The 25,169-nt window shown below is 35.9% G+C and overlaps 1 protein-coding gene across 1 annotated transcript in view; it reads left to right on the plus strand.

The window, feature by feature from the left end:
• The window catches only part of Eea1 (early endosome antigen 1), a 144,688-nt gene that overhangs the window by 79,593 nt on the left and 39,926 nt on the right, over positions 1-25,169 (plus strand). Inside the window, exons 11-17 of the mRNA XM_008823837.3 lie at positions 4,543-4,881; positions 6,247-6,396; positions 7,453-7,572; positions 14,019-14,222; positions 17,465-17,665; positions 20,574-20,687; positions 23,748-23,903. Of these exons, the coding sequence (XP_008822059.1) occupies positions 4,543-4,881; positions 6,247-6,396; positions 7,453-7,572; positions 14,019-14,222; positions 17,465-17,665; positions 20,574-20,687; positions 23,748-23,903 (1,284 nt within the window). The remainder of the gene's footprint in view (positions 1-4,542; positions 4,882-6,246; positions 6,397-7,452; positions 7,573-14,018; positions 14,223-17,464; positions 17,666-20,573; positions 20,688-23,747; positions 23,904-25,169) is intronic.

Here is a 25,169-nt window from a genome sequence, read left to right on the forward strand (position 1 = left end):
CTTAGAATGTATATGAGTAGGTGCTGGGTATGGCAGTGCACTTTTAATCCTAGCACTCGGAAGGCAGAGTCAAATAGGTGTCTATGAGATCAAGGCCAGCCTGGTCTCCATAGTGAGTCCAGACCAGATGGGGCTACAGGGAGACCCTGTCTCAAATGACAAAAAAATAAAAATAAAAATAAAAAAAAGTATGTGGGTAGATCTGGGTAGTAAATAAATAAGGAATTAATGTTTTTCATTGACTTTTAGTAAGTACGTCAGTGAATGTTGGTTTTATTTCTTGTTTTGGTAAATATTGTGATAACAGGGTTGATCAAGCTGAAGGTCAAAGTTTTCCTAATTTATTGCCTACTAAATCAGCAAAGGCCTTTATAGAACATATAACTTTGTAACTGAGTCTTTAAGGATGCCAAGTGCCAAGGAGGATTTCATAATGACAGAGGGGTTAATAGAATTTCATTTTGAAAGGCCAATGCTGAAAAGTATGGAACCATGTAAGAATTCATATAGCTCATAAAATGTGAAGTAGCATAGCTATAAAGCATTAAACATGTCACTCTTTTTCATTCATTCTTATTACATGGAAAAGAAGGAAATGGATAATAAATGAGATCTATTATAGGGAAATTGTCACTGTTAAGAAAATGTTGGGAAAACAAGCAAATTGAAAGGCTAGGCATTTGGAAATGGAGATTTTTCATTATGTAAATGATAATTGTTAGCCAGGCTTCATATTTACTTTATAATTTAAACTTGAATAGGATAAATTTTAGGGGTAATGGATTGATTTACTCTCTAATTTTGTGTTGTAAGAAATTAATTTGATTTACAGTCATAATCATGACTCTTTTACTTGGCTAAGTCCTAATGCATTCTTTCACTTGGCTGAGTCCTAAACCATTCTTTGAATTTAAGATTTCCATTCTGTAAATAGGGATAACAATGTCTATCTCAAAATTTGTTGTAAGGATAAATATGGAGTATTGAAAGAACTCATCTAATGGATTCCTCAGTGTGAGGGCTGAGATTATAGGCATGTGCTACCACTACAACTTGATAGATTTTGGTTAACATTTTAGGAAAAGTGAATTTTAAAGTCAGCGGTTGTCATGTGTTTTTGCTTCTTAAAGAGTAAAGATGTCTGGAGAATGTATAGAAGAGGTGAGTTTCTTGGCGACTTATAAGTAAGCCTGTGGGAAAGAACATTAACATATTAATAGCCTTAATTTTTATACCATATTTAAAATTACATACCACTCAGCTCTGCAGTATCTGTGAGCATGGTTATAAGTTGTAATAGCTTAGAATTAAAAATTTTAGCTCAATAAACAGACTTAATTTAGCATGTGAATCTTAAGTATGTTATTTTTCCAAACAAAATAACTGAAATTATGTCAAGACTATTTGGATTTACTAGTTAGTAACATATAAGTGTTATGAAAAGATTTTTGTAAGGTACTGTTGGATTGGAAGTGTCGTTTTCCTCTTGTCTTTTGTCTTCCTCTTTTAAAAGTTCTTACTGCTGGGTCAAAGCATACATCATCTGTTGACTGACTGCTACAAATTACTGCTTGATGTCTTCTGAATTTGTATTCACCCTCATTCTTCTGTTTCTCCTGTATACTATCTTTATGAATGCTACCTTTTTTGTAGTATACGTTCTTGATACTCAAGAACCTTTACTATGGCCTTTACATGTTGTTATCTAGGTTTTCACTCCCTTCTCCCACTGAGGTTTTAGAGCTTGCTATTACCCTCCCTGCACTTGTTACCCCTTCCTTGTGTCTTTTCATATACTTCCATACTTCCTTAATTCCTCTTACCACTTTTGAAGCCAAGCTCACATTTCATTATTTTCTTACTAATTATCTCCACTTGATTTAGCTCATTTTGCTTTTTTAAAAAATTTGTTTCTTTTCTTCCTTTTCCTCTCTCCCTTTTTTCTTTCCCTTCCCCTACTGACTGAACTCAAGGCCTTCTGCATGCTAAGAAGGTGTTTGACTACTACTAACTATACCCCAGCCCTTTTTATTCTGTTTTTGATTGTACATTATATTTTAGAAAGGATTTTTATTTTAATTTTTTATTTCTATTGAATTTTTGCAATTTTTATTCAGTATAGTTGGTACTTAGATTCCCTCTCCATACCTCCCCCATCGCCCCTGCCTAATTTAACACACACACACACACACACACACACACACACACACACACACCACGTATCTCTCCAGTAGAGTTTGGTTTGTGTACCCAAATGCCCCTCAGTGTGGGTCCATCCCTTGAGCTCATCAAGAGTCCTATCCTGGTAAGACACTGCCTTTTCCCCTACAAGAAGCCATTAAGTGCCAAAAATTCCTTAGTTTGGGTTGGGATTTCTTACTCACTTCCCCATGTCTGTGCTGGAATTTTGTCTGTTTTGAACTTGCATAGGACTTGTGTACACTGTCACCATTATTGTGAGTTTCTATGAGTAAACTCTGGAAAACTCTGCTTGCTTGTGGTCATCTACTCCCTGTGGCTCTTAGACTCTTTCCATCTCTTCTTCCACAATGATCCCTGAGCTTTGGGAAGCAGAGGTTGGAAATAGATGTCCTATTCAGGGATAAGCACTCTGTGGCCTCTTGTTCTCTGCATGTTTGCCAATTGTGGGTTTCTCTTAATCACCATCTTCTGTATAAGGAAACTTCTCTGAAGAGAGCTAAGAGATGCGTTCATCTAGAAAGGATTTTTATTTGTGTTGGTGTTTGGTTTACATTATCGTCTGTTAAGATGCCAAGGTTCTGGTTGTCCTTATTTCTGCTTCATTCCCTTTGACCACATGACATACAAAAAATGTCCACTGACTCGTCAGTTTTTTTTTTTTTTTTAACTTTTACAAAAACTTTATGGAGAATTTCATACATGTATAGAAGGGGTTTTGATCAAATCCATGCCCACTCCCTCCCCTCCAACTTTCCTCCTTCTGAAGAGGTAACCCCCTCTGAAGAGGTAATTTAAGGATTAGATACAAGCTCCCAAATACTTTTGATGTTTTTGGCCCTTGGAACAGAGTATGTTGCTAACAGGCCCAAGAAACTGGCTACATTTCTTTGGGGTCTTTTTACCCTAACTGCCTAGCCAAGTCCTACCTCCTATTCTTATCATGCCAGCCTCTGAAGGGGTTATCCAGATAGCCAATAGAGAATAGGGACACAGCCCGCTCTGGCTTCTTCCATGCTGAACAGGGATGCGAGGTGAAGCAAGTGGAGTATCCCTTCACTGGGTCTATCTAAAAGACTCCCAAATTGCATAACTCTTGTCTCTAAGGGGAAAAGAAAGTCATTGAATCATGAATAGGAGATGTGAAGGAGAAGTAAAGGCAAGAATAATTAGCACACATATCTTTTTCTTAGTTTTGTTTTTGGTATTGGGAATTGAACTTAGGGCTTTGCATGTGTCAGGCAAGTGCTTTACCATGGAGGTACATCTCAATCCCAATCCTTTTTTTAAAATTTTGGGACAGGGTCTTAGTAAATTGCCCAAGCTGGTCTTGAAGTTATAGTAATCCTCCTGCCTCAGCCTCCTGAGTTCTGGAAATACAGATATAAGCCACAATGCCTGGTGAGTTTCCTACTTACCTGAAAAGTTCTTTTCATTTTGCTCTTTTATTTTCCTGAACCATAGATGATATAATTTCCAGGATTCTTTCTTTAGCTTCCTTTAATTCAACTTCTTTTGGCTGGCTGCATTCATTACACAGATTTGAATTTTATTTTCCACACTAAGTTGTCAGTGTTTTTTAACATGAACATTTTTCTCAGAGGAAATCTAGTTAAAATTCTGTCCATACTTTATGTTGTTTTGAAATGTTCAGTGTTAATTGTAACAACACTACTGAGATCAGCAATTGAATTCAGGTTGACTGATTCTAGCTCTTTGATTGAAGGTGTTGTTTTTGTAGTTTATGCTTGATAGTTTCAATAAAATAAAATACGAGACAGATAAATGTTATTTTTAGATTAGTATTTTATATGCCTAAAAAGAAATTTGAATTAATTTTTATCTTGTGACTGTAAAAAATTGTTCTTTCTCAGGCAAGGAATAAAAAAATGCAAGCAGTAGGGTCAAGCACACTGGAGAAGCATTTGATACTGTTGTTATGCTGAAGTGGTTACTAGCTTATGGAATTGTAAAGCCCAAATCAGAGTTGGTACAGCATGCTATTAATCAGAATAATTTTGGTTGGAAGAAAAGTAGTTTTAATTTTTTTAACTCAAGTGGAAATATATAAACATGCTGCATATCCAAAAGAATCTAGTAGATTTATGTTCTTGGGTTATGTAAATATTTTCTTGGTAATTCTTACATTGTATTGGTATAGTTTATTCTTGCAGATCAATAATAAAATTATACATATTACGTCATAATTCTTGACTAGAACATTTTCACTGTTTTACACTGTAATGTCGACTAAAATATTTAGTAGGGTATAGTTCTGTTCCAAAGACTTTTTGAATAATTGAGTAGTTAAAAGAATTAAAGATCGTTGAATTGATATTTCAGAACTTGACAGAACAGTTGCTGAAGAAAGAATTGGATTATACCCACTTAGAGGAGAGGCATAATGAAGAATCAGTGAGTAAAAAGAATATACAAGCAACTCTTCATCAAAAGGACATGGATTGTCAGCAGCTTCAGGCAAGATTAACTGCATCTGAAACCTCCCTGCAGAGGATACAAGCAGAACTGAGTGAAAAAGGAGAGGCTACCCAGAAGCTCAAAGAAGAACTGTCAGAAGTGGAGACCAAATACCAGCATCTTAAAGCAGAGTTTAAACAGCTACAGCAGCAGAGAGAAGAAAAGGACCAGCATGGGCTACAGCTCCAAGGGGAAATTAATCAAGTAAGAGATGTTAGTTGTAACTGTAATAAGGCTCTCTGGGTCTCCTTACTGAGTGTGCCTGATATTTGATAATAACATAGTTCATGTTAAAAAATTGTCACTTAAAAATTCAGTTTTTACATCTTGTAGTATTGTTAAGTCACATTCCCTTTAAATTCAGTTTCCTTTAAGGATGGCTCACAACTGCCTGTAACTCTACTTGGGGGGGGGGCGGTATCCAATGCCTCTAGCTTGCTTCCACAGGTACTTGCACTCACATGCACACCATACACACACACACACACACACACACACACACACACACAAATTAAAAACTCAAAGTAAATTTAAAAATTTAAAAAACAAGGCACAGGCTGGAAAGGTGGCTCAGGGAATAAAAATGCTTGCTATACGAGCATTTTTCCCCTAGCCCCCATGCAAAAGTCTGGGTTTGGCCATACTTGCTTGTAACCTCAGAAAGGGGGAAAAGGGGAAGGTAGAGACAGGGGTATAGTTGGGACTTGCTGACTGCCAGCCTAGCCAAAAAATGGTAAGTTCCAGGTTTAGTGAAAGGCAGAGAGTGAAAAAGATACCTAACTCCTGACTGGTTGAGGCTATCTCTAGTACCCAAATGTAAGGTACCAGTTGTGGCTGGGCATGCTGGGTCATGTACCTAATACCAGCACTCAGGTGGCTGAGGCAAGAGAATTGAGAATTCTAGACTATTTTGGGATATGTAAGGAGTCAGGTTAATCTGAACTGCAATGTGAAATCCTATTTCAGTTTAGAGGGGTGGTGGTGGTGGCTGTGATATGGTTTATCCTGTAATGACACTTGTCTGGGTCCTACATGCTGGAAGGATAGACCTGACTCTCACAAGTCGCCTCTGGCCTCCACATATACATGACAGCATATATATGCAACGTGTACAAATACATACACACAAATGAATTTTAAAATGTAAGAATAAAAAAAATTTAAAAATCAACTGTGGTGGTTCTTATAGAAAACCAGCAAAAATTACTGTGGGAACTTAAAAAAATATGTCTGAATGTGCCCTGAATATTGTAAATTTTAAGTTTCATTCTATTATTTTAAATCTCTCAAGTGAGTCTAACACTTACTCAGATGAGAGTCCCTGGTTTCCTGTATTTTTTAAGGAGCAATTGAACAGAGAGAAAATATGCAATGTTTAGTCACAGTTTTATGTGCTATAATTTATGTGATTAAAATTCAGTTGTTCTTGAAGGTATCATGAAAATTAATGTTAACAATTGCTTACTGGTATAAAATAAAGTGTAGTTTGATAAAGAAGGTGGTAGTGTGTGTATTTATACAAGTACATACTGTACAATTTTTTTTGTTTTTGTTTTTCCTGCTTTAAAGTTGCATAGCAAACTTTTGGAGACTGAGCGCCAGCTAGGGGAAGCTCATGGTAGGCTGAAGGAACAGAGGCAGCTTTCTAGTGAAAAGCTGATGGATAAAGAACAACAGGTAGCTGACTTACAACTCAAACTTTCTCGTTTAGAAGAACAGGTAAGCCAGCAGTTTTAAGTGAGTTGATACTATAAAAAAAAGTATTTATAGATGAAGTATGTATATGGTTCCTTCTTTTTAAAAAAGCTTTAATTGGAATTGTTTTTGTTTCACATTGCAACATTTATTTCTCTACAACTAAAACATCCTCCGTATTAACTGCATTTTAGTTACTACACTTTACTGTAATTGCATTCCCCAAAGTTCTCAATGGAAATATGCAAAGACTGCTTTTTAGCTTTAGTCAGGAAAAGTTTTGGGGTTGATCCTTGGGCTGCTGGAGTCATCCTATGCAGGAAGAGTCCCTTACTGCTGAAACAGTGATCCATGAATAGCTGGTGAGGATCATTTTGTACATATGAACTTTGAGTTTGTGTGTATTTGAGGATTTCATTTTAAAATCAACCATATAGGACTGGGACTAGCTCACTGATGCAGCTTGCCTAGTCTGTGTGAGTCCATAAAGTTAAATTCCCAGCATCCTAAAACACACACTCCCAAACTATCAGATTGAATGCTACCTCAGTGAAAGTTATAGTTGCTCAAATGGTACCCTTATGTGGTTAAAGTAAAAGCTGTGATTAAATTGTGATTTCTATTTGAATTGAACAGATTCTCAGGGTTAAAAATCTGTAGATTCAGCAATAGATTTTTTTAGAGGTAATGTTGTAAATGTGATCTGATTCCTTCTGAGTAAACTATAGCTGTAACTATTAACAAAAAAGGAGAAATATTGATACTGTGGTTTAGATTATTGTTACAAATAAATTGTGTGTAATTGAGTCCTTTAGTATATTGGTATATAGGAAACAATTACGAACTAATGCCAGACGATTCATGTTCTTTTCAGGATGGGACTTTATCATCAGAGAATGGTTTCTTCATCATAAAATTAAGATTCTACAAGTAATGAAATATTGCTTTAATGCTGATTTTTCCATATGGTTTGGTTTTATTTTTCTGTTCTAATTTGAGAATTGAAAGAATAACCAGATAGTTATGCATAATCCCATTTATGCCTTAAATTGTCAACTGATAGTCTACATTTTTTTTAAGTTGAAGGAAAAAGTAACAAATTCCACAGAATTGCAACATCAGTTAGATAAATCAAAGCAACAACATCAAGAGCAACAGGCCCTTCAGCAAAGCACTACAGCAAAACTACGAGAAGCCCAGGTAAATGTTATACTAATAATTAATTTTTAAATATTTATTTTTAACTATGTGTATGTGTCTAAATCTGTATGTGTGTTTATGTGTACATGTGTGCAGGTACCATGGAAGCCAGAAAAGGGTATCAGATTCCCTAGAGCTGGAGTTACAGGCTGTTAAGCCACCTGACTGACATAGATGCTAGGAATTAAACTCCAGTTAAGCAGTGAACGTTCTTAACTCATGTGCTGTCTTGCTATTATTAGCCCCTAATAATTTGTTTTTTAAGCAAAAATGAAACAAAATCATTTTCCTTTTTTGTGATGGAATTATAGAATGCAAAACACTTGATTATGAGTTTTGATAGTATTCAGTGATAGATAATCAGAATTTTTCTTTTGATTTCTATGAGTAAAAATTTAAATTTGAGTGGCTGGAGACATGGATCAACAATTCCAGAAGACCTGCACAGAGGCTGCTCTTACAGAGGACCTGGGTTCAGTTCCCAATGCCCACATAGTGACAAACAACCATTTATAACTCCAGTTTCTAGAGAACTGACACCATCATCTAGCCTCCATAGGCACTGTACATATGTGGTGCATATGCATACATGAGGCAAAAACACTAATACCTGTGGGCACGTCTGTGTGGTTTTTTCTGTTTTCATTTCTTGTGTGTGTGTGTGTGTGTGTGTGTTTGTGTTTGTGTTTGTCTTTTTGAGACAGGGTCTTCTAGTGGTCCCAGCTGACCTGGAACTTGCTAATATTGACCAGGCTGACCACAGCCTCACAGAGATCTATCTGCCTGCCTCTGCCTCCCAAGTACTAGGAAAAAAGGCGTATACCACCACACCTGATTCCCAGGTTGGTTTTTGTCAGAGTATTTTATCACAGCAGTAGAAAGCTAACTAGGACAGCTATCATCCGAACATTGGAATTATAGGTATAGAAAATATAATTGATTTGGTTAAATTCATACAGGTTCCATTGCATAACTTAGAAGGGTTAAAGAAGTTTAGTTTTGTTATATGAAAGTAGGATTCATGTTTGAGGTGAATTCGCCTTTGGTATTCATTTGTTCCTTCATTCGTTCACTTATCAAATATTACTGAGCACTGAGTGTCAGACACTGCTCAGAACCAAGAATAAAGAGGCACAGTGTCTGCCCCCTAGAAAAAGCACTGTCGAGTGATGTATACATAATATAATTGTGAAGTTTGGAGGAAGATATATCGTTTCTGCAGTAAGGAACATTTCCTTGTTGAGTACGGAGTACGGCATGGGAACCAGACAATAGAGATGAAATATTCAATCAGTCAACAGCATTATTTTTGTCTATTCTCAGTCAAGGATCTGATTGTGTTTCTATGGCGGTCAATAAAACAAAATGTCTGCTGTCATGAAGTTTAGTGATGGAGGCGAACAATAACCAAGATAAATAAGCAAAACGTATAGTGTGCTAAGTGCTCTGATCAAGAACAAAAGGAGGAGGATCAGGGTTTAGGAAGCATATATGGTGATGGAAGTGTTAGGAAGATTGCAGTGCTAGGGAGGGTTGCTAGAGAAGGCTTCTTTGAAAGACCTAAAGCAAGGCAGGGTATGAGTCTTGTAGACTTCAGAGAGAAGAGCATCAATGATATGTTAAAAGCTCTTGAGGCGGGAGCAAGTCTCAGGAGTAACAGGAGCTGATTAGGTTAGTGTGATTGATAACAGTTAAAAGAGATATGGTCACAAAGATCACATGGGGTCAGAATATGTAGAAATTCATGGGTAATTTAAGGACTTCATTTTACTTTTGTCTTTTTGAGTAAGGCGAGAAATTGAGGAGTTCTGAATAAGGAAGTGACATGGTCTGACTGACAGCTTCTTAGAATCACTCTGGCTGCTATATTGTGAATAGACTGTAGGGGATGTGAACAAAAGCAGAGAAATTAGCGGAGAGACTAGTAATTCAGATAAGAAACTAGATTATGTGACTATAGGTAACTCTGGGATTTTGCTGTGAAGAGTAGGAAAAAATGGGATGATAAAGCTAACATGGAAAATTTGGCATGGGTCAACAGCTAAGAGGATTTTCCTATACAGTATCCTTAAGTTAAATTTTATTCATATAGCTGTAGACACTGCTGGAAATGACAGCTTTTCACCTTATAGGCAGTTTAAACTCTCCAACTCAAGGGAGATAAGGGCCCCAGTAGAACATGCTTACTCGTTGTTTATTCTACACTTACCAATAAATTTAAATTATTTCCTGAGAATTAATGAGAATGAGAAAGGCGTCAAACTAAGTTTTTCATGGATGTAAAAATCTTAAAAACTAAATGTAATGAGCACAGTTCTAGCCGTTTATATGTATATGAGATTATTACGGACTATAGCTGACAAGTTACTTAACCTAAACCTTGTTTGGAATAGAGAAGTCTTAGGGAACTTCTTAGATGACCATCTGAGTCACAGCATGTTTCTGGGGCAGGTACAATGGTGATAGAAGTATATGCCTCTGGTAGTAGGAACAAAAGCTGAGAGCATGGAGGTTGTGTGGCCTTTCATGACTTAAGGATGAAGCTTAGAAGAATGAAAAGCATGTTTGAAAGTGACTGGCTTTCAGTAGTTGAATACTGACAGAAATTATTGAAGATGCTAGGTAGTTACTGGTTTTGTCTCTAACATTGCATGAAGTAGTTGTAAAGTCTATAAATGAACTGGTTAGGGCTTTATTCTGGGTAGCAGCTGCCTGACTTTCTTAAAAAGATAGAGGTGGAGCCATAGGCATTGGACTAACTAGTTTGAGAAAGAGGATATTGTTCTAGATATGCACTATTGTATTATACTTTATGTAACATTTAGATCCTTGGTAAAGTAAAAGATGGCTTTGCTGATTTATTGATAGAAGAGTCCTACTGGATATAAAAATGAGCCTGCACAAGTGTACATGTGTTACAGTGCAATGATCTTTTTCTCTCAATATTTTTATTGAATTTTTGTGTATTTCATACAGAACATCTTAGTCAATCTTAGTCATCTTTATGCCCCCTTCCCCACTGGCACCCTCTCATAGCTCTCTCACTGGAATTCATACATTCTGTCATTTGTCTTAAAGACCATTGTGTCAAGTTAGTGTCCCTAGACATTCCCTCAGTGCAAGTTCATCTACTGCAGTCTAGTCAGCCTACCTAGAGTCTCTTGTTTTTGGAAGATCAGCTTTTCCTCATCTAGCAGTAATCACTTATCAATATTTTCTCAGTTAAGATTGAGGTCAGCTGTCCATTTCCCCAGTTCTATGCTAGGTTTGTCTGTTTGAGTTTGCATGGGTCCTGTGCATGCTAACACCATTGCTATGGATTCATATGAGCAGGGTCCCAGGAGCTTGTAGAACTCTTATTTCCATATGGTCATGCACCTCCTCCCTGACTCTTAACATCCTCAGTGGTCCCTGAGCCCTGGGTGGGTGAAGTTTAATATAGGAGTTCTGTCCAAGGACCAGCATTCTGTAAACCCTTAGTCTCTACACCTTTGGCCATTTGTGACCTTTTGTGTTCCTGGCTCTCTGTTGCATGAGGGGGCTTCATTAATGAGAATTGAGATATTCATTGTTGTCTTCTTTATTCCTTGTTCTATGTTCAGTGAGCCTTAACTGTAGAGGTTGCATTGTAGATGCACCACTTAGACTTGTGCAATTCACAGACAATGCCTGTGTATGACCAGTTGTGGTACTCTGTAATAGTCTTTGATGCAAAAGAAGCATCTTTGATGAATAGTTACAGGGATATTTGTCTGTAAGTATAAGGATACATATTTTGCACATTGTAAGAAATTACATTAGTGCAGGGATGTGACAGTCTGGGGGTTTTCTCAGTGATCTCCAGCCATGTGTATTTGGCTATGTTTATAGTACCATACATGAGTTTCCTCTCATTGAGTGGACTTTTAGTCCAATTAGGTAGCTGTTGATTGCCCCCAAGATAAAAGTGCCACTACTACACCAAATTGTATGCTGTGCTGGTCACTGATGTAGTTATTTGGTTTTGAAGCTGGTGTTGGACCATAGATTGATGTTCTCCCATAGTACCTTACATAGGGCTTTCCAAAGCTATATGCAAGGCCTAGCTGATAGCTAGCCTTAAGGGGAAGTGGCTTCCAGTTCAGTTCCAGCTCCATTGTTCCAAATCCTCTGTCCAAAGTATGTTCTGTCTTCAGTAGTAGGGTCTTACCTTCAAGTTCTTGGAGGGACTCAGGGGCTGTGGCAATGGCCTGTGTAATTTTGGGAGTCTCTTGGACCACCCTGGCCAACAACTCAAGGAAAGGTTTCTTCTATCTGGCACTGTTTCTTGTTATGTAGCCTTCAGCTATACACATGGACTCATTTAGAGATATATGTATAATTTGTCATTTGGTTGTTGAACTAATAGGATTTCTTGTGATTTTTTTACACTAGCTAGGCATTATTTATCTCTCCTCTCTCCCTGTCTAACCTTTACACCATGACTTCCCCATTTAAAATGTCCCCTTTCTCCCGCATTTCTCCCTTGATAATACCTGTCTCCAATAGTCACACCTCTCTTGAGCTTTTTCTTTTGCTTTGTCCCCCAAAGTTCCTCGGAAAACCCTCCCTCTTCTCTCCCTCTTAAATACCCCCATTTTATCCATTTGTCCCTTAGTAACACCTGTCTCCTACTGTTCTTCTCTCAGGTTCCTTCTTTCCCTTTACCTCCCTGGTTCCTTTTCATTATCCTGGTCCTGCAGTTATATCTGGATGCATACTCACATATAGGATTTGGTGCTAGGATCCACATATGAAGGAGAGCATACATCATTTGTTTTTCTGAGTTTATGTTATTTCACCTAGTTTAACAGTTTCTAGTTCTATCAATTTACCTGAAAATTTCATGATTTCATCTTTCTTTACTGCTGAATAGAACTTCATTGTGTAAATGTACCACATTTTCATTAACTACTCGTCAGTTTAGGGACATTTAGGTTGCTTCCATCTCTTAGCAGAAGCCCAAGACAGAGGAGAATCAAATGCTCTTCCCTCCTAAAGTCTAGGTCCCTCTAGCCAGCAGCACAGCACAATTTGGGAGCTTGTTAGGCTGAGGCTGGTTGTTTTGTAATCTCAGGCAGTCTGCCAAAGTCTGGGCCTCTACAGAGGGCAAGGAACCTGCAGCAGTGCGAGGGGTTGCAGATGGTGCCAATGTAGGGATTTGGGTCCAGGAGATTGGAGTTGCTCAGGCTGTAGAGAAGTCAAGGTGCAGTGTGTATCAGCCTTACAGGGTTGAAGGTTGGTGTGGGGAATTCAAGACAAGTTAGGGGTGGGGATAGCCTGTGAATGCTCCAACAAACTAGTCTAAAAATTTGAGCTGGTCTGAGTGCAGGTGATTAGGATGCAATGTGTGGGAGATCCAGGGCGTTGAAAGCAAAAGCAGGCCTGTGCCCAAGGCTAGAATGAGAACAGGATGTGGGTGGGAGATTGGAGTTGCTCAGGCTGTAGGGAAGTCAAGCCTAGTGGGCAGGATCAGACTCACCAGCAAAGGATGGTCTAGAGAATTCAAAGTAAATTGGGGTGAGGACAGCCAAAGTAGAAAACTGGTCTCAGAAGTGCAAAGGCAAGTTGGGGGTGGGGACCACCTGTGAAGGCTCTAAGAAACTAGATTGAAAAATTGAGCTGGTCTGAGTGTAGGGGATCAGGACGCAATGGGTGGGTCTGGGCTAAGAGGGTAGTCCAGAGATATGGGGTGTTGAGAGCAAAAGCAGGCCTGTGCCCAAGGCTAGAAGGCAAACAGGATATGGGTCAAGGAGCACAGTACAATGATTTTTTTTTTCATTCAGTGATTATTTTAGAACATCTGTGTCATATATCTTGGATATATATCAATGAATAAGACATGAGAATACTCACCTTTGTGTTGCATACATACATTCTAATGGGGAGAAGGAGAGAAGTAAATAAACATGGGGGAAAAGCTGTAGTGTGCTAGAGAGAAGTGCAGTGAAGTGTAAAAACCAGTATATGGAGTAATGGAAAAGGCTGCGGTTTGAAATCTAATGGTCAGGGCAAACTTGATTGACAAGGTAGCAGTTGAACAGACATTTGAAGAAGAGGGAGTGAATCATAGTAGTCATTAAGGAAGCATTTAAGGCAGAAAAATTATTAGTACAAAGGCTCTGAGATGGGAGTGTGCTTGCTGTATTCAAGGACTCATGAATCTCACATGTCCTCAATAAGATCAGAAGAATAGGAAGCAAGTTCACAGTGCTAGGAAAAGTATGATGTGAACTTTTTTGTTAAAGTCATGCTTATAAATAATATAGATTTATATTACTAAATGTATAGTTCTGATTAATTTGGCATCATTTTAAAATGTAGGAATAAAACTTTGAGTGATGAAAATTATTATCAATCACTTTATGTCTGAATGATAGCTTTTTTAATTTTCTGTTCTTAAAATAGCAGTTTCTAATTCTTTACAGAATGATTTGGAGCAAGTATTGCGTCAGATTGGTGATAAGGACCAAAAAATCCAGAACCTCGAAGCCTTATTACAGAAAAGTAAGGAAAATATTTCTTTATTAGAAAAAGAAAGAGAAGATCTTTATGCAAAAATTCAAGCTGGTGAAGGAGAGACTGCTGTTCTTAACCAGTTGCAAGAAAAGAATCATACTTTACAGGAACAAGTAAGTTTGTAAAATGTGTTGTATCTCTAAAGTTTACTCTCACTTCTGCCTCCTGAGTGCTGAGATTTTAAATGTGTTTTATATAAATGATTAATCATCCTGACTGGTTTTGCTCCTTTAAAATTTTTATTTTTGACAGATACCATCTCATTTACCTTTGACATAGGTCACTAGTGTAGTGAAAGGCTGTTAGCATGCTTTGACAAAGGAGATCTTCAGTTCCCGTCCCAGAATGTAACTTATTTATGGGACTGTAGATAGATCACCTTGTTAGCTTGTTGGAAAAGTAGACATGTTACATACTTGCTTCCTGGCATTGTGATGTTTAAAAAAAGGAAGTGAATAGTAACATAACTTAATACATTAGAAATAGTAATCACGTGTTAGCTATTACAAAGTATTGAATAATATTTGAAACTCAATAGTTACTTAGATTTGAATAATGCATATATTTTTGGATAATATATCGCACCCTAATAGTTTTGATATTGTTTTATTATTCCACAACTCTCATGTAGTTTAAAAGAAACTTACAAAATTTTAAAACTGAAAATAATTTATATCTGCTGTATAGGAAGTCTTATCAAGTAAGGGAATTTTATTATCTAAATAAGAAAATATTAGAATAAAATATTAGTAGGTAATACCACTGTTCTAATTTTCGAGTTAGAATAGATTGTGAATTTCCTATCAAATTTCCAGGCTAGTCGTTTGCTTATTTTTCATTTATTTATTTTGAGACTAGGATCTTACATGTAGCCTAGGCTAGCTTCCAACTTATGATAATCTTACCTCAGCTTCCTGACTGCTATTATGATGGGTGTGTGTTACCACATCTGAGTACTCAAGTTGTTTTGTTTTGTATTGTATTTTTTGTCTGCATGTTTTGTTTTGAGACAGTCTTGTTACTATAGCTCTAGCTAGCATAGAACTTGCTATGTAGATCAAGCTAACTTCAAACTTGGTCCTCACACTTCTGCCTCCTGAGTGCTGGGATTTTAGGTGAGTGCCACCATGCTTAGCTCCAAGTTAATTTTCAAGAATTCTTATCAGGTGCCCATTAGCCAAATTTTTATGAAGAATTTCTTAATCTATTCTTTGTTTACATCTTGATACTGCTTGTTATAGAAGTATGATCAGGACACATATGTATACATACATACTATATATTCCCATACATACAATAGTGATAAAACATTTAAAAAGAAATATCAGAAAAATTATACATTTTAAAAAAGCAAATTTCAATAAATGTACATTTTGTTCTGATCACCCTGGAGTAACTGGTACCTGTTTAGACCTCCTGCCATGAACAACTAGAAAAGTGGGGGGAAATGCATAAAAGCACTTTTTTTTAGCCATTAGACAGTATGCAAAGTATAAGACTGTGACACCTGAGAAATCAGAGAGTTGGAACCCTTGACTCCCCTGACTTGTGACCTAGAGCTATTTTTCCAGGCTACCACATAGGTTGAGGGGGTCCAGGGAAAGCAGTGATCTCATTGAACTGATGAGTTGGAGGTTGATTTAAGTTGAAAAAACTTCAAGGAGGTTAAGATGACTTGAATTGGTAAGACAGAGTGTCAGAGAGGAATGAACGACACAGAGAAAAGGCACTAGAAATCTGCTTGAGAGTCTGTTGGTAGCTTTGGTTGAATGCTAAGTTATACTCCTAAGGTAAGAAAGAGTCTGTGATTCCAAGTGATGAACTGGAACCCACAAAGAGATCTTCAAGCTCAACCACTCAGAGATGAGAAACATTGGTTGACTGATTAGGGCATTCAATAGGGACACCAGAAATACCACACCTTACATGGGAAGTAAACCAGGCCTAGAGTAAAAGCTACTATACACCTCCTCTAATGGAATGTAAGAGTAAACCTTGGGCCCAGGTGAAACACAAATGCATTACTTGCCTGCTAGAACAAAATTCAACATTTTTTGAGAGAAGGCAACATAATTCAGGTCAATCACAATAAATGACCAAAAGTTACTGGATATATGAAGCAGCAGAATATTTATCATAACCAGTAGAAAATAATTCAGTGGAAGCTGTTTGGGCTCTTGCTTAGCTCAGCAGCTCACTTCCACTCTTGAGATTACTTTTTTCTTAATAAACTATTTCTATCCCATGCCTGACTTGAAAGGCATGACTTTCTTTCCATCTCTTCCTGGCAGCTGCCAGGATTTTCATCTACCCTGTACTATTTTTTTCCTCTTAAACTCTAATAAAATTTTTTCTTGGGTTAAAAAGAAAAGAAAATGATTCAGTGGAAACAGATCCTCAAATGAAAGATGAAAGATGATGGGATTTTCAGACAAGTACTTTAAGACACCTTTTAATGTGTTTATGGATATAAAGGAAAAGCCCAATAATGGGAATAGAAATAATAAAATACTCATGTGAAACTGCTAGAAATAAAAAGACTTAAAATACTTGAATTGAAAATTGACAGGAAAGGTATCAATGAACATAAAAACATAAAAGTAATTGAACTGTTCAAAATGAAGCAGAAAAGAAAATGCCTTGGGGACTCCTGGGGCAGCATCACATAGACTTGCAAAATATAATGAGCATCAGAGGAGGACAAGGAAGAAGGCAGCATTTGTAAAATATGGCTGAGGAGAATTTTTAATTTGATTAAAATATAAATCTATAAATTTTAAAAGTTAAGACAAAAATACATGAAAATACATATCATATGTATTAGATTTCATCTAAAATTTAAAATATGTACTTTTCAAAAGAAAACATTATGAAAATAATGCCAAGATACAGTTGAGAGAAGTATTTGTAGTATATATCTATCTGATAACCTAGAGACACCCACAATATGTAAGGAACTCTCGTCACTCAGATTAATGATTATATGGGGCAAAACTGGGAAGTGGGAATGACTACAAAGACACATGAGAAAATATTTTGAGGTGATGAAAATAGTCTTTACTTTGATTGTAATAATGGTCAAATGAATGTATACCTTTATGAGATCTCAAAATTTATACTTTATTGCATGGAAATTATAGTTGAATACAGATGATTTGAAAATAATATATCTGAATTTGATGTTGTTTTGGGGATTTGAGATACTAAGCTTATTTTTTAAAAGGTGTGAATAATTTTACTTGTAAAAGTTGAAATTACCTATTATAGAGCAGTTTAATATTCTCATTGTGTTTAAATTCAGTGTTTTAGTTTTTGTTATGTGATTTGAAAACTTAGACTCTTGCTTAAATAACAGGTAACTCAGCTGATGGAGAAGCTGAAGAATCAGTCAGAGAGCCATAAACAAGCTCAGGAGAATTTACATGACCAGGTACAAGAGCAGAAGGCACATCTTCGAGCTGCACAAGACCGTGTTCTTTCCCTAGAAGCCAATGTTAGTGAATTAAACAGCCAGCTAAATGAAAGCAAAGAGAAGGTCTCCCAACTTGACATTCAGGTAATATGCAGTTATGCTGTTTAATGAGTGTATATGTGTAAAGTACCAATTTTAGAATATCAGATGTTAAAGATTCTTTTTGCTTTACATATTAATGGGAAATACAAATTAAATTATGTAAGTTGTTGAACTTTCCCCTTCGCACAGATGTTTTGTTCTCTTTATTTAAAGGTGATTTCTGTAATGCACCTTTTTAAAAATTAAAAAAGAAAAAATTTTGAGACAAGGTCTCCCTGTAGTACCAGCTGGCATGGAACTCATTGTGTAGACCAAGCTGACCTCAATCTCATAGAGATCTGCTTGTTTCTACCTTCCTGAGTGCTGGGATTAAAGGTGTGCACCATCCACTGTACCCAGTTCTGTAAAATACCTTTTGATTCCTACTTCCAAGTTACTTCCTGGCAGGATGATCAGCACCGTATGAGGGTAAATTAACAGGTTAAGTATCTGCCAGCATATCATGAGACTGCTCTTGATGCCTTACTACTGTTGTAAGGGCTTAATGTATATGTTGCAACAATGTGGGTTGCAGCAGTTGGCACGTCTTCTAATATTAGTGCATATAAAGGGACTAGAGACAGGCTGACTGTTTTTGCCATCAGAAAGTTCTGAAACTATAAACTAGTGGAGTTATTTCTTAATCTCCAAATCTTTACATGTTACATGACTTTGGAAATATGTCCCACAAACTGAAACATACTATGTGATAAGATGATGTTCAATTACGCAGGCAGATCTCTGTGAGATGGATGCCAGCCTGGTCTATATGGAGAGTTCCAGGCCAGCTGTGGCTACAGGGAGACACTGTCTCAACAAGACAAAAATAATTGATTTTGAATTGCTGACTTGAGTTTCACAAAAAAAAAAAATGTTACAAGAATCGTGGCTGGAGGTTAGGACAAAATTTTCAAAAATTTTGAAATGATCATAAACCTCTTTCTGCCATTTCATTCTAAGTATTTATGCAAAGCAATATCCTCAGCATCACGTACTGATTATAAATCCAAAACATTCAGACTGGAGCGATGACTCAGTGGTCAAGAGCAGTGGCTGCTCTTGTAGAATACCCAGGTTTGATTCTCAGCATTCACAATGGTGGCTGATAACCATCTTCAACTCCAGCTTCAGGGGATCCAATGCCCTCTTCTGACCTGTAGCCATTGCACGAAATGGGTGCACTTACATACATGCAGGCAATAAATACACTCATACAAATAGAAAATAAAAAATTAAAATAAATAGAATATTTTTAAAGCAAAATATTCCACTTTGAACAATGTTGATACTCTATATCTCGTGGTGTCAAATATTAAGCCAATTTTTAATTCTTCGTATAAAAATAAACATATCTGTCTCATTAGTATGCAAGTTTGTTTTCACCTTTAGTAAATAGTAAAATTATCTATATACCAACATTTTTAAAAAATAAAGTTCTGATTTATTATCAGTAAAAAAAACAGATGTTTAATTATGTTTTAAGGTAGTTCATGAATTTTTAGTTCCTCAGACATCCTGTATATAAAGAAGCTGTTTAAATAAGTTCTTCATAGTCTCTGATATATGTGTCAGTGATTAGTTTACTTCCTATTATTTAAAATATAAATTTCTTAACTTTTCACTTTTAATTCAGGATAGAAGAAGATATCTTGTCAAATATTCTTACTGTGACAATTAAATGCTGAGTTATTAAGAAATAATTCTTCAGAGGATTTCCTTTCTGCTTAAAATTAACCTTCCAGTATATATTTAAATTTTTTTATGTTTATCAATCCCTCTCCTCATTTAGTAAATGAGTACTCTCTCCTTTTTAATGCTTATCAACATATTTTAATTTCAAATGTATTTAAATTTTTTCCTACCTTCTGCTTTTCTTTTGGAGGTAAGTTATGCTAAAGTTAGTTATATTCTTTTTAAAATGTTGCTTCTAATAAATAGGGCAGAACTTTTAGTCCATTTGGTTCTATTCAAAACTTATTGTGGAAAACTTGGAGTTTTTAATGTGTAATTTCTTTAGCTTTTAATGATCATCAGAAGTAAAACTCTTTACATGAGATGTTCTCAGGAAAGAGTGAATTTTAAACATAACTTCAGCTTGCCTAGATGTTTAGACTCCATAAATTATGAAATTCTTTAAAAATATTTTTTGATTGATTTTTATTTTATGTGTATGAGTGTTTTGCATGTATAATGTAAATGCACCCATGTTATGCAGTGCCTACAGAGGCCAGAAGAAGGCATTGGATACCCTGGAACTGGAGTTACAGAAAGTTGTTAGCTGCCGTCTGGGTGCTGGGAACTGAACCCTGGTTTTCTACAAGAGCAACCAGTGCTCTTAACTGCTGAGCCATGTCTCCAGCCCCCAGAAATTGTCAATTATCATTGGTGCCAGTCATTTCCTTTGACATAGTTCAGTTTATTGTCATGCTGGTAGATTTTGAACATTTACTTCTGAAAAATACAATGGCCTTTCTCAGGAAAAAAAAAAATTACAGTTTCTTTGGTTTCTTTTTGTTGTTGTTATTGTTGTTATTGTTTTTAAGACATCATCTAACCATGTAGCACAGGTTGAACTGTAACTCAGAATCCTTTTGCCTGTGCCACCCAAATGCTCTGATTACAGACCTACCATTCCTGCCACCATCTTTCTTAATAAGGGGCACTATAGTGTTTTGGGAGTACAATAGTACTTTATTGTCATAGAGAAATATCTTTCCATTGTTATATAAGCATCAGGAGTCTTCTCCCTTCTATTTGGAGGACTTTCACACGCATATTTTTCAATGTCTAAGTTACTATTTTTCTAGTAAAGGACTTAACTTTTTAATATATTGGTGACAAAATCAATGTTTATTAAAAAAGAAGTTCACAACTCAATATAGAATTAAGTAACATATAAATTTTGTTACAGATTAAAGCCAAAACTGAATTATTACTATCAGCAGAAGCAGCAAAAACTGCTCAAAGAGCCGATCTTCAGAATCATTTGGACACAGCTCAAAACGCATTACAAGATAAGCAGCAGGTAGGGAACTTGGTAATTTCGCATTATTATCTAGTGTTTTTGTAAATACATTCATGATGAATTTGTAACAATGATACCCAGTTTTATATAATTTTGTGATAGACTTGCATAACCCTCTTAATTCCTCCCTGAGTTCAGAACAAAGTTGAGTCAGATAGATGAATATAAAAATGCCACATCTGCTTTTGACAAAACTAGTATGCTGGTATAATTGGCTTCCTAATATTGTACTGTGTGTCCTCATTAGCCTAGACCTTAGCAGGAGATGAAATATTTACTTCCAAGTGTGGGATTGTTGCCTGCTTCTATCAAGTGCCAGTGATGTAGAGAAGTGAGATACATCACTACATTTATTTTAGCAAGTAGGCTGCCTGTGACCCAGATACATGTGCCATCTCAATTGTAAGAGTTACTTATTTTCTTTGAGGTAAGAGAGTGAAGGCATGGAGGAAATGTATACCCTAACTTTCTCAGAAGAAGCTTCTAAGTTAGGACCAAGACCAAAATGCTAGTGGATTTTTTTCAGCTTTTATCAGGCAGAGATTTTTAAGAATTTACTTGTTTATTAAGAAAAATATTGAATACTTTGATATATGTTTTAAAGAAAAATATAGTATATCAAAATGAAAAAAAATTTCTATATTTATGCTTTAATCCTGTTTTTCTCCTTAGATGGAAAGTTTTCTATTAGATTTGATATACATTATTCCAGATCTCTGAAAGCATTAAAAACGCATGTATAGTTATATGTTTGTGTGTGCGTGCACACACACTAATATTTTCTTTTATTCAAATGGGATCACAGATATATGTGGTTTTGCTACTTCCAGTTTACTTTTATTGTTAAACTCGTCTGAAAAGTGTTTTCTGAGCATGAAATTGGAGCCAGCAATGATAATGGAAAGTATGTTTATAAATGAACAGTCACAAAAAGGGTAAACTTCATCTGTCAGAATATTACTTACAAAATTAAGAGCAAATAACAAAAAGATAAAACAATTTCTGGACTATATCATTGCTTAAAACATTGTTAGAAGGAAGTTAACCTCTAAGGAAATTCAGGACGAGCATTCCTTATTCAAAAATATGACGTTCAAAATATTTGTACCAAATACAAAACTTTGTGAGCACCAGTGATGGATTTTGGATCCTATAGAATCTTAAATTTTTGATTTGGGATACTTTACCTTTGAAGTCTATATTCCAAAGTCTGAAAAAAAATAATTTCTGTTCTAAGGCATACTCGATTTGTATACATGTTCAAAACTATATTAGGAAATACTCAGGTTCATTAAGAATCAGTTGCAATTGCGACAGTAATGGAATACATTTGACACTATAGAAGAAAATGTGTGTCTCTATATATGTGTTTAAGAACTTGAGAATTAGGTGGAGAGATGGAGAGGAATGGGGATGATCAGTCAGAACAGAGTATATAAGAAAATGCTATAATGAAACTGTTACTTTGTATGCTGATTTAACAAATAATTTTTAAATAGAACTTCAAATTTTTCCATATTTTCTAGTCTTTTATCCTAAGAAGATAATAAGTTTTAAAGATTCTGCTGTGCCTCTGTTAATAAATGCAGAAAATGTAGTATAGTAGCAGTCTAAGAATTTAAAGTAGATTTGACTAAAAAAATAGGTCACACTAGTAAAATGGAAATTAATGCAGTTGAATATAATCTAGAAAACAATATCAGAAAGTTTTATGACGAATCGTTGTGTGAAAATAAAGGAGGCTAAATATTATGTAAAGTGAGATCCAATTTTTAATTTTATTTACTTAATTTAATTTATTCATTTATTATAGTGCTGGGGTTTGAATTTGTGTTCTCACACATGCTAGGAAAGCTCTCTACCACTGAGCTACAGTCTCAGCCTATTCTCTCTTTTTTTAAAGATTTATTTATTTATTTATTTATTTATTTATTTATTTATTTATTTATTTATTTATTTTTGAGATAGAGACTTCCTATAGCCCCAGCTGCCTGGAACTCACTATGTAGACTAGGCTGGCTTTGATCTCACAGAGATCTGCCTGCCTCTGCCTCTGGCGCCCAAGTGCCGTCATTAAAGACCTATGCCACCACACCCAGTGAATTTTTAAAAATTATGTTTGTGCCGGGCGTGGTGGCGCATGCCTCTGGAGACAGAGCCAGGCGGATCTCTGTGAGTTCAAGGCCAGCCTGGTCTACATAGTGAGTTCCAGGACAGCTGGGGCTACAGGGAGACCCTGTCTCAAAAAGACAAAAAATTATGTTTGTTTGTGTCTGTCTGTGGGTATGTGCACATGAGTAAGTTGCCCACAGACACCCCCCTGGAGCTCAAGTTACAGGTGCTTGTGAGCTGCCCAACAGGAGTGCTGGGAACCAAACTTGCATCCTCTGCAAGAGCAGTATGCACTCTTAACCACTCAGCCTACTCTTACATGTACAAAAAATAAGTAAAAAGAAATTAGTATACAGAGAAGACCAGAAGGAATGTTATCAAAATATTAACAATGATTATCCATGGGTGGTGGATTTATTCGTGATTTCTGCTTTATTTCTGTGAAATTGGATTTTCTAATGACTTGAATGAGTTTTACAGTTATCACTACAGTATTTTTAGAATATAATTTTAAAGTAGTGTTTTGAAAATTGAAAACATTTATTACCATATAGTAATTTTCATTCATTTACTTAATGTTTTGTCATATGTTTTAGATTTTAAATAACTTTATAGAAAAATATTTTAAAAAGTTATTAACTGGGCTGGAGATGTAGCTCAATAGTATAGTGCTTATTTAGCATGCGTGAGGCCCTGATTTTGATTCCCAGTGCCACACACACAAAAGTTAACTTTTATATAATGCAAACTTAGTGTCTTACTATGTAAAACTTTGTTTCCTTTATGTTGATAAAGATAACTCTGGAAATCATTGAACATGTCTGAAATCTTACTCCAAATATTTTCCTATGTAAAATTAGAGTTAAGGGTTTTACTTTGACTGAACATCTGTGCTCTGTAACGTTAATAAGTCTTTCCAAAGTTTTCTTCAATTGTACTTTTCTGTAGGAGTTACATAAGATCACCATACAGTTGGAGCAGCTCAGTACAAAGTTACAAGAAAAACAAGAGCATTGCAGTCAGCTGGAAAGTCATCTTAAAGAGTACAAAGAGAAACATCTCTCTCTAGAACAAAAAACTGAAGAGTTAGAAGGCCAAATTAAGGTTTGTATATTTAAAAAGGTGATTTTCCCTAAGTTTTTATTCAACACTGTTATTTAGAATCCAGTGACCTTAACAGAATCAAAAATTTTAATTAACAGAGAAAGGTGGTTGTATAAAATTTCAAAAATTACTTTACTCTTTCATGACTTAATTTTTAATTCCAATTTTATTTTTAATTCCTTCATTTGTGGGTGGATTTTATAAATGGCAGTATATATTCTGATTTCATTTTAAAACGTTAAGTATTTCTAAGAGACCACCAAACATGGGTCTGCTGTATGAGTTTGTTGTTATAAAATCTCTCGCCTCTCCTCTGATTTTTCCATCTCTTTTTTAAAAATTATTTATTTAATAACCACATACTTAGAAGAAGCATTTCATTACAACAGCATTGACATATTCAATAACGTTTTCCTGAGGTAGGATGCATCTCTTTCAAAATTGGCTGTAAGTTTTTAGGTATACAGTTGAATTATTACAGTTATACAATATTGTACTCAGTATAAACCCTATATGACATAAAATTAAATGAGGTTTTAACCTTTAAAAAAGATCTCCATTTCATTTTAGAATATATTGTTCCTTGCAGAAAGACTCATTGTTTTTGCTACTAACACTGAGATGTTGGTGCATGCATCTCTAATCTGGATGTATCTGATTATTACTAGTCAGAATCTGTTGCACTTGGATCCTTGGAGCCTCTGTATGTCTATAAAGTCATCGGGTAGATTTCAGTGGTAATGTTTATCACCTCTACTAATTAGCATGATGCAAATTTCCATGCTTCCTCCTCAAATATAATACATTTTTAAAAATTCGTTGATTTTTTTGTGTGTATGTGTGTGTGTGTATATATATATATATATGACACAGAACATCCCAAACCATCTTATTCAACTATAGACCCACTTCCCAGATGGCACCTTCCCATAGCCTCCCTCCCCCCAACTAGAGCCCTCATACTCTGACGTCCCTGTACCTGTCTGCTGTGTTGTCAGCACCCCCAGCCATTCCCCACTACTTGCCCTTCTATTGAATCTAGTCAGCCTATCTAGAGGTCTTTGTTTTAGGAGGGTCAGCTGTTCCTCATCTAGCAGCAATCAGTTGTCAATATTCTTTTAGATAAGATTGGGGTTTGCTGTTCATTTTCCAAATTCTATGCTAGGTTACTTACTATCTGGGAGTCCCTTTGGCCACCCTGGCCAACAACTCAACGTTTCTCCTATCTGGCATTGTTGCTTGTTATGTAGCCTTTAGCTATGCATA

This window comes from Nannospalax galili, unplaced genomic scaffold (assembly GCF_000622305.1).
Source record: "Nannospalax galili isolate Female #2095 unplaced genomic scaffold, S.galili_v1.0 scaffold191, whole genome shotgun sequence".
Taxonomy (NCBI): Eukaryota; Metazoa; Chordata; class Mammalia; order Rodentia; family Spalacidae; genus Nannospalax; species Nannospalax galili.